The 10,674-nt window shown below is 38.0% G+C and overlaps 1 protein-coding gene across 1 annotated transcript; it reads right to left on the bottom strand.

The window, feature by feature from the left end:
• Positions 1 to 1,179: 1,179 nt before the first annotated feature.
• Positions 1,180 to 8,652, bottom strand: plvapb (plasmalemma vesicle associated protein b). Its single transcript, XM_032525819.1, has 9 exons — positions 8,174 to 8,652; positions 7,683 to 7,859; positions 7,261 to 7,339; positions 6,092 to 6,293; positions 5,794 to 6,013; positions 2,575 to 2,724; positions 2,164 to 2,283; positions 1,664 to 1,732; positions 1,180 to 1,535 (listed from the first exon to the last, which is right to left on the bottom strand). The coding sequence occupies exons 1-8, from the start codon at positions 8,375 to 8,377 to the stop codon at positions 1,691 to 1,693; spliced, it is 1,194 nt and encodes a 397-aa protein (XP_032381710.1). The 5' UTR covers positions 8,378 to 8,652; the 3' UTR covers positions 1,180 to 1,535; positions 1,664 to 1,690.
• Positions 8,653 to 10,674: the final 2,022 nt, after the last annotated feature.

Raw genomic sequence — 10,674 nt, 5'->3', positions numbered from 1 at the left:
GTGTGTGTGTGAGCGAGGTCTATACATGGGATCGAAAACACTTCATGTTAAACAAAGGATTTCCTGAGGACGGGCGACAGACTGACTCACCTGTAACATTCACATCCATCAGTCTGGAGCCTGGGGGTTTAGCCTCATGGGTTTTATTATGCAACATAGAAGGAATCTTAAATATTTGTTCTCTCTCAATGCCAATGTAATTTTCCATGTACGATGCAAGCTTGCCAAAAAAATCTAACTCAGGTTCTCAGGAATCATAAGATGCAATATGAAGAATAAAATACAGTTAAGTTATTGAAATAAACAAATTGATTATTGCAGTCTTCATGAAAACTCAGTCTGCATATTTACATTGTAAACACTTCTGATGTATCCTCAAAATCCATAATCAAATTTCAGTCTAGGAAAGTAAACTCAATGGTTTCCATCAAATGAATTGATGGAAACCATAGTGGGTAAAATGTAATGATAAGGAACAAATAGATCAAATAGGTCTCCTAAACCCTACTATCTGCGTAGTTAACCCTCAGGCACTGTATATGGAATACATACTGCATATATATGTATATATATATATATATATATATATATATATTCTTATATATATATATATATATAGTATATATACAGTATACAGTATATATGTACATACATGTTTTTTTTTTATTAGTATAATAGTCATAAAACAGGTCAAATAAAACGCTGGCCATTTCCAGCTACAGTATTGTATGCGCTCATCATTTGGTGCTTAAGGAAGGAAACGGAAGTAGTAAAGCTTGAAAACAGTTCATATATAACAGCGCTTCTACTGAACTTGTTAAATGCACCATGAAACTGGCAATAAATAGACTTACAGTCTCAACTTTACAGAGTCATAAAAACTAGTACTTCCAGTGTAATTCATGCCAAACGTCTTCCGTTTGATTTCTGACCCATTCTTCTTTAGGACTTCTAACATCTCTGCAGATGTGTTTATGACTTGGTCTGTGTATGTATTGTCATCTGGAATTCGAACATTTGTGAATCACTAGGAAACATAAATTGTGCTATTTTTAAGACAAGTCTATTTATAGCAGACAGGCGAGTAGCTGCCACACAAAGTCCTGTCTGAGACTTTGCTGTATTTATGACAGAGAGACGAATGAGACTGAGGACAAAACAGTTTAGGATTGAGTCAGTTTTAATTTATTTGTAATTACAAAAAAAAAAAACATTCTGTAACAACAGAAACCACAGCAAGTGACACACAATCAAAAAATATTTACACCAGTGTCATGGAGTTTTTTTTTTACATTTACCTTTAATAGATATCAAGGCTTTTCACAGCAAACATTTTAACTCAAACACATGTCTATAAGTTTCTATTCCACGTAGATCTAGGTAAAGCATGCACAAACCAACAACAGTAAATATGTCACTAACATAGACACGGTATTTACAGGTTGTGTAAAAGAGTGTTGTATCAGGAATTCATAAAGTACATGTCTTTTGATCAAAATAATGATCACCGTGGCGCACCACTCTTTTCATCTCACCTGCAAGACAAACATTGATAATTGTAATTAGTGTAAATTAGGTAATTGTTGTCAAAAAATCTGAAATAGAGGAGGGACTTAGCTGTATAAATAGTATATAATCTGATTTGTTCCATTATAGAGTTTACCGTGGGAGTTTTGCTGATGCCAGGTACTCAAACAGAGGCCTGTAGGCTGGTAGCTTGAGGAACACCGGCCTGGAAAACAAAAAAAAATCATTTCAGTATTATTTACAAACAGACACCACATTTCTGCAGCTTGCATGGACTGTGGGGTTCGAAAATCTGGCATTTTGTGAACTTATGACTCCTTAAAAATGGCTTTCCTTTCTTATCTTATCTACCCATCCTTCCTGCTGCCCACAAATGATTTCTGCTGAGTCCACATGCACCACCTTACCTATGCGGTGATGTCCATGTAACCAGTAGAGTAAATCTTCTTTAAAAGCGCTCAGAAAGCCAAATACAAACATTTAGCCAGATGATCTTTTGAGAGCAGCTTGGATTAATGTAAAGCATTGATCCAAGCTGTCCCTAGTAAATGAAGGTTTGAAATTATTTGTGGAATCTGCCTTCTATGTATCTGACTCTTTACGGAGCAAATGGCTGTTTCTCTGTATTTATTTTACCTTGAAGTTGGGCTGAGCAGAAAGCAATCGCTGAAACTCTTTATCTTTCTGCGCCAAACTGTCTTCCTGGAGCTTGATCTGTTCTCTTAGCCGTTTTTTCTCAATTAGTGTTTTCTCCATCTGAAAAAAATATGCATGTATTATAAATAGAAAAAAAAACTAATGCAAAAAAGTAGTTATTTTACATCCTTATTTCTCTTTTGCTACTGTAAGACTTAGGTTCTTTTTAAACAGGAATATTTAATCATGTATTTTACAACGTCAGTCATTGTTTTATAATGAGATACTGAGGAAATTAGCTTCTTCCATGAATCTCTTCCTTGGTTCCCCCTCACCCCCCCCCCCCCCCCCCCCCCCCCCCCCCCCCCCCCCCCCCCCCCCCCCCACACACACACACACACACACACACACCTGGTCGTCATGATTTTTTTGCTTGAGCTGCAGCTGCTTAGTGGCCTCGGCGACCGTCTCATTGTGTTTGCGTTCACACTGCTGCAGATCAGAAGTCAATCGTGAGTTTTGGACCTCCAGACGACTGGACTTGGATTGGATCTCAGCCACCTAGAAATGAAAAAAACATTTTTTTTAAGAAATGATATGTCATCATCGGATGCCATGTTTTTCCTTTTTAAAATATTGCTTTCTGGGAGAGTCACTCACATATAATGGGCTGCGGTTGGATGTGTCATACTCGACTGTACCAATGTGTTTTCACAATGTGCCTTTACATAATTATACCAGTTTGTGTTTACCATGTGTCTACTTCTATATCAATGTGAGTGTTTCTTAATGTACATTTTCTTCATGAAATCTACACTGAATGTCTCCCTGAGGGACAGAGCACATTGATTATTGTTTTTCTAAATCAGTGGCTGAGGTGTCTGGGACACTAGTGAACACTAATTCGGTTTTACCAAACATGGAGCTGAATCAGTGGAATGAATGTAGCCACACAATGGTTTCATAAGTTTGATGAATTTGACTCTGCAGTTTCTGCAACGTTTAAGAAACATTATAAATTGTAAGCAAGGTTTTAAAAGCAAATTTTACTGTAAACATTTCTTAAAACAGATGTTTGGTTTGTGTGGAATGACTGTCCTTGTTTGGAGATTTTGGGTCAGATCTGACATGTTCAATCCGTGTTTGTCTGATGAAGTTTGGTTAGTTTGCCATGCATTTAAACAGACATTACACCGACAGTACACATATATTACATGTATCCATGGCAATGCATCTTGTGCATGCCCAGCGTGTCATATAAAACAGTCATAGTATAGTACATGATAAAAAAGCTTTGTAATGGTTACATGTGGACTTTGATTGCTTTTGATTGTTTAGATGTACATAATAAAGTGGCCAGAGAGTGTACCATGCAATAAAGACTTCCGACAAGAAGCCTACAGGATTTCATTGCTGTTTTATGTTTAATGTTCTAATATCCACATATCCAGACCTCTAAGGTCCACAGTGACGTGGTGGTATCTCTCAGAGCTTCTTGCTCAGTAACTTGGGGAGTGTCTACAGTAATCCACAAGGCAGTAAAGGGTCCTTTTATAAATCCTCATTTAGGGATCTATGGGACCAATATGTGAAACTCTTTTTAGGGTTAGGGTTTGGGGTTAGGGTTAGGGTTAGGGGTTAGGTTAGGGGTTAGGGTTAGGTTTAGGAGGGGTTAGGGTTAGGGTTAGGGGTTAGGGGTTAGGGTTAGGGTTAGGGTTAGGGTTAGGGGTTAGGGGTTAGGTGGTTAGTGGTAGGGTAGGTTAGGGGTTAGGGTTAGGGTTGGGGGTTAGGGTTAGGGTTTAGGGTTAGGGTTAGGGTTAGGGGTTAGGGTTAGTGGTTAGGTTAGGGTTAGGGGTTGGGGGTTAGGGTTAGGGTTAGGGGTTAGGGGTTAGGGTTAGGGTTAGGGTTAGGTGGTTAGGGGTTAGGGTTAGGGGTTAGGGTTAGGGTTGGTTAGGGGTAGAGGTTAGGGGGTAGGGTAGGGTAGGGTAGGGTGAGGGTTAGGTTAGGGTAGGGGTTGGTAGGGTATGGTTAGGAGTTAGGGTGGTAGGGTAGTGGGTTAGGGTTAGGGGTTAGGGTTAGGGTTAGGGTTAGGGTTAGGGTTTTGAAACTCAAAATGAGATTAATCGATCAATTGTTTTTCAAGAACAAATTAAAAAATATGTCTGGTTGCAGCTTCTCAAGTAAGATGATTTGTTGTTTTTCTCTGGTTGATACCATTGTAAACCATAGACATAAAACAATAAATTGTAAACTGAATATCTTTTAAAGGGTAAAATGTAAGGGGTATTTGGGGTGTTCACTGTTTTCTAACCATTTGAAAACCAACAATGAATCGATTGTGAAAATCTTTTTATTGTAAATCTTTAGTTATAGCCGTGCTCAAGTTGAAACTGTTTTATAAAAAGAAAACTTTCAAGTGGTTCTGAATTTTATGTTGCTGTTGGCATTGTTTTTTTATGGTAATTCTATTGTATCATTGTTTATGTTTCATGAAAACTTGTCTGCATGGACAAAAGTTTACAATTACCCGACTTGACAAAATTTGAAGTAATTAGTTTATGGAAAAGTGATGATTTTTGACCCCTCAGTGAGAGTTGTATCCAACCGATAGCTCTCAAGAATAAAAAAAAAAAAAATCTACTTACTGAGGGTACGTTTTTTTTGTTGTCCTGCACTGTGCTGCTGTATCAGCAGAGACAAACCCTTCACCTCTGCTCTGACCCTGTGTTTGCCTCAGAGGATGTCTGTCTCTTTAGCAGATTTATCATGATTCATGCTGCGGATAGACTTCCTCCCTCAAGAAACTGGTTTTCCATTTAACTAGTTTTTTTTTAATATTCCATCAGAGATTAAGGAAGGATGGCAACAAAAGAATACAAACTCTGAAAACTTGCAACAATTTTTAAGGTAGTTTAAGTAGCTTCATTTTATGCTACCTTATGCTTTTACTCCTCTACATTTGAAAAGGAATTATTGTACTTTTTAATCCTCTTCAATAATTTTACATCTTAAATTGTAAAGAAGTATTACTTTTCAGATTACAATTTTATATTAAAAAAAAAAACAAGAATAAACCCTATAAAATGCTATGTATTATTAAAGATTAAACCAGTGGTTCCCAGCCTTTGAAAGATTTCCCCTCTAAACTGATCAGATGGTTTCATTAAAATGACTTTCCGAGGCCTTAAGAGGTAAAAGTATCTCTTCTACCTCATTATTCTCATGAACCCTTTAGATTTATCTTGAGATCCTTTAGAAGGATCAGTCTGCCACTTTTGACACTTTAAGTATATTTTGCTGATAATGTGATATATGTACGTATATCTGTATGTGTGTTGGATGGCTGTGAAAATCAATCTCTCTCTGGGACAATAAATCTAAATCTCTCCCTTATACTTGTTGTTTGTGTAAGTAGCGTTTTGTCGGCAGGACCTTTACTTGTAGAGAGGAAGTGTGTCTTCCCCAACTGCATAGAGATCTATATATAAATTACTAAATGTTATTTTACTGCATACTTCCTTTCAAAGCTGTGTATTCCAGCATGAACTGAATGGATTTCTTCCAGCTGTCATTTTAAATAATAACATCAAATCAACACACACCAAGAATGACAAAATATGTTGCACACACCTTGTTGCCCACATTGTCTAAATACAGCTGGAACTTGTTTTCCACGTCTCTGGAGAGGTTCGTGCAGCTGTTTCGGATCTTTTCCATCTGCACCTGCTGGCTCTGGCAGCTGAGGTGAAAGGTCAGCTGATGGGGAAACAGGTTGTTGATTTTGTTCAGGAATTCACTGGTCACCGTTTTGATACCATCCAAAGACTGAGCAAAGTCTTGTTTGCACTTTCTGAAAAGAAAAACAAACACAAACTTTAACTTTACTCTTAATACTTGTAGTTACTCTTAAGGAGCAGATGGACAGTACCTGGTGTAGGTGGTGAGCTGCTCCTTCAGCTCCCTGTTCTCCTGGCGCTGGGTGATGGCATCCTGCAGGTGTGTGTCTTTCTCTCTGAGGGCGTTGTCTTTCTCCTGGCTCAGAGACAGAACCGTTTGGGTGAAGTTTGACTCAATGAGGTTTATCATAGCTTGCTGCCGAGCGTTTAGGGTCTTCAAAGTATTTATTTCACCTGGAGAGTTCAATGGGAAACCGTAGGACAACTTAAATGTACAGTAATACTTTTAGTAGGTAATGCATAAGTAATGCTCTGTAAGTCAGTTATCAGACATAATAAAAAGACTGTTTGGGTTCCAGGATGTGGACAATCTGGCAATTGCCAATACTGAAGTCATTTATCAATGACTCAGTTTCTCACTTCGTAAAAAGGCACCAAGTCTACCGGTATGAATGTTAATAAGTAATTAATAGAGGGAGGAACACACTCGACTAAACCATCATTTGGTTAGTTTAGTTTTACTTAATGTCGCTTGGGAAAGGGAAGTTCTGGGTCCCATGCTAGAGCTGCTGCCCCTACGACCCGATGTAAGCAGATGACGATGGATGGATGGATAGATAGATAGAAGTGATGAATGGATGGATGGATGGATGGATAGATAGATGATAGATAGATAGATAGATAGATAGATAGATAGATAGATAGATAGATAGAAGATAGATAGATAGATAGATAGATAGATAGATGGATGGATGGATGGATGGATGGATGGATGGCTGGCTGGCTGGCTGGAGCAATTTTCATAGGTCAAATGTTCTTTTCTTAAAACTGTTCTATAAAGCATTAGTAACATATTTATTAACCATTAATAAAGCCATTCATTAAAACCCTGTATAAAGGGTACCTCATTGGGAAGTGGTGCCTGTATTCTTTTTACTTAAATGAAAACCACTATGTACACTAAGCACTATAGATTACTATATATATATATATATATATATATATATATATATATATATATATTTATTTATTTAAAATATACCACAAAGACTTTAATTTTACTGTACATTATATATTGTAATACACATACATTTGTTATGCCCAAACTTTTCTAATGCAGTGAATGTTAATTAACAGAATCCTTTTTCACAATATTTAAACATCATTAGATCAAATCTCCCAAAAAGTATGGGGTACATACTGGTAGTGGCCCCAGGAGCGGGCTGGATTTGAGGGTTGGCGCGACGGGTCATCATGCTCATCTTACTCTCACAGTCAATCTATAAATAAAAAATATAATTATTTACAGGATGATTGATCATTTGATTTATTTTATTAACATGGTGACCAAAGTGGTGAAATATATCTTTATTTACTCAACTACTGAATTCATGCAATCTGAGGTACAAGTATTTTTCATTTTATGCTACGTTATACTTCTACTACATTACATGGGAAAACTAGAGCAATGCCTTAAGAAACAATCATGTTGAATGGTTTGGACTTTTAACCTTCATTATGTTCTTGTTGTAAAAATGATTTTTCAAAGATGATGAAGAGGTGTTAAAAACTACTGTAGCAACCGCTTTTCTTAACATAGTATTAATCAAGTCCTCTACTTACCCATTTCAAATTCAGCATACGTTCTGTGCTGTTGGCTTTAGTCTTCAGCTTCGCCAACTCGGTCTCCAGAGCCGCTTTCTCAGCTGTGCGAGCTCCCAGCTGAGCTCCCAGCTCACCTTTCTCCTTTCTCAGCTGGATGTTGTTCTCACTCACCCTGTTGAAGTTCAGCTCCAGCTCCTTTAGAATAACAATCAGAGCACTCAGCATCACTCTGTTTCACAGCTCTGAACATATTATATACACACAGTACATTAACGATAATGTGTCCAAAACACACAGGGGAGTGATAATTCAAAAGCTTCTGCAGAAGTAAGTCCATCTGATTCTTAAAGCCTCATTGTGTCTCTTTAAGTCCACTTCCGCTAAAATCTTTTGCTTATTGTTACTTCACTTTTTTTGGTGAAACTGTATTATACACAAATTATTATTTAAAGCAAAGCATTTTTGTGTCTTAAAACATTTAGATGGAGGGAGCCCTAGATATCACTGACCTGCACCCTCTTTTCCTCTGCAGACTTCTCTGGCTGTCCGTAGACGAGGAAGAGCACCAGGCTGACGATGATCAGAGACTGGATCAGAGAGCAAAAGAAGAAGACAAGCCTCATGTAGTAGCCGCAGCTCTTCCCTTTGGGCTTGTGCATAGGCTCTTTTGCCTCCAGGCCAAACTTGGCCTGGGAGTAGCTAGAGCTGTACATGACTGCTGGAGGAGAAATGGTTGCAGTTGGTTTTGGACAATCTAATAGGAATTGTTTTTGCTAATATCCACAAGGTTTCCGTTCAGATGTGATCTTCTCTGCAGAGCAAGTGCTGAGTCCACAAGGTGAATCCTGTTGAGCAAAAGTGGAAAAACAACCAGTGGTGATGTTTGTTTCTCTGTCTTCCACAGCTCTGCCACACTGTCAGTATGCAGAAACATACACGCATGTATGGATGGATGTAAATAATGACCCTTAGGTGTGTAAAGGGGCCATGTTTATAAATGCTGCTGGAAACACAATTCCAGCCCATCCTGGCCCAGTCCTCCCCTCCCCCCTCCTCCCTCCTCGACCTCTGTCAGAGTTACACCTACTTGCAGCTGCACCACTGCCCAAATTGTCACAAATGTTCCTGGTGGTTTGAACAAAACAAGATTGTTGTGGCAGAAACAATACATAACATTTAAAGGTCCCTTCAAAACTATTCTACATTGAATAATTTATGATTACGATCCACAAAATGTTTGCTAACCTTGTTGAAATTTCCTAAAATCTACTCCTCCTGATTTAAAAATCCAGACTCTCAGTATTTGCTTATCTGCTTTTGTCTTGTGCATGTCAGTTCCTCTATATTTTAAAGAAATGAGGCAATAAACAATATAAGAATGTTAACATCTATGTAATTATAGCAAAGGTTCACTTTGAACAATAGTCAAATCTTCTTTACCCTCTTCTTATGTATGTTTGAACACTGAAACAGGTTATTCTTGTTGTAACCATTCCTCCTGTTACATACTGTCCAAGAGATCCCCTGTTAATGCGCTTCTAATGTACAGTAAGTGATAGGAGACAAAATCCAGTCCTCGTTCTGTGCAGAAATTAATTCAAAACGTACAGTATGATGCTAAGATGAGCCTTCAGCAGTCTGACCTTACAGCATGACATTTTCTCTGCGGTTCAGCTGAACTGCATCGGTCAGATGTCCTTTTTACACAGGATGAGGACTGCGGATTTCATGCCTCATAACTTACATTAAAATCAAGTTAAGAAGGGATCTTTCTAAAACCAAATATGGACGGGGAATGATTTTAACAACTCTTTCAATGCACATATATATATTCTATGCAGATCCGATATAAGCAAGACTGTAATGTTGACGTTGGTCAAAATAAAGCTTAACTAACTAGCAAAGAGGACAAACGCCTTGGGACTCCATGCCCCCAGTGGCATCATTAGTTTATTTGCAATCGCTTTTAAAATATTTGCACCATTAATAGACAATACAAACTGAGTCAGGATCTGCATACTTTATATTTTGCTCACATGTGACCAGGTAGTGTAGTGTGGTATCCAGCAAAGGAGTAATGGTTGTTTTAAGATAATCATATTTTATATGTAAAAGCCTTACCATAAAAAGTAACAAGTTACTAAAGATGTCAAATAATTGTAGTGGAGTGAAATGTACAATATTACCCCCTGAAATGTAGTGGAGTAGAAGTATAAAGTAAAATTTGTTATTTTACACCACTGTCTGCATGTGATATAGACGAAACCAGGAAAGATTACGCATCAGTGCCACATTTAAATAAATTAATAGGCTAAAGAATTCTTGATCATACTCCCCTGGTGGTGGATGAACAATGTAAGCCACAATGAGTAAAAGCAGAAAATAAAAAATAAATAAAAAGAAGTGGGTCCACCATATCCTGTTCCAAGCAAGTACGGAAAGAAATCATGGCAGTGGAGAATTGAAAGAATGAAAACAATAGGGACCTGTCATTCTTCAGGGATAAGAGAATAACAAATCCCCCCTGCAGTACAGATGCACTGGATCCCCCCGCGCTGTTATCTGCGGTGATGACGTGGGGAACAGCCAGCTCTTCTGGGGAAGTGTGTAAAAGGGGAAAGGTCCTCTGAGCCCAGGGGTTTTCCTGCTTCCCATTGTCTCCCTGAAAACCTGTCCTCACCGGAAAGAAAGCTAATTTATGAAAGTATGTTCGAGTGACAGAAAATGAGTGACTATCAGGAGTCAGGTCAGAAATTGGATCAACTTCTTAACAAAAACAGGAAACTAAACTGTTACAGACTGAGATACAAACTCCTCTTAAGATAATTGACCAGACACATTTAGGGTGACCAAAAAATATATCATTGAAGTAATACTCATGTCATGGGTGGATAAAAGAGAAGGTTGCCAACAGAAGCTGCGATAACAGCTTTTCCATGCTGTTATATTAGAGTTACACTGAAGATGACGCTTGACAGAGAAGATTTAAGGCAGAAAATTTGGCAAAAGT

Source organism: Etheostoma spectabile, chromosome 9, assembly GCF_008692095.1.
Source record: "Etheostoma spectabile isolate EspeVRDwgs_2016 chromosome 9, UIUC_Espe_1.0, whole genome shotgun sequence".
In the NCBI taxonomy this organism is placed as follows: Eukaryota; Metazoa; Chordata; class Actinopteri; order Perciformes; family Percidae; genus Etheostoma; species Etheostoma spectabile.
Note: the sequence above shows the minus strand (reverse complement) of the source record. Positions and strands in the feature narration are given on the sequence as shown.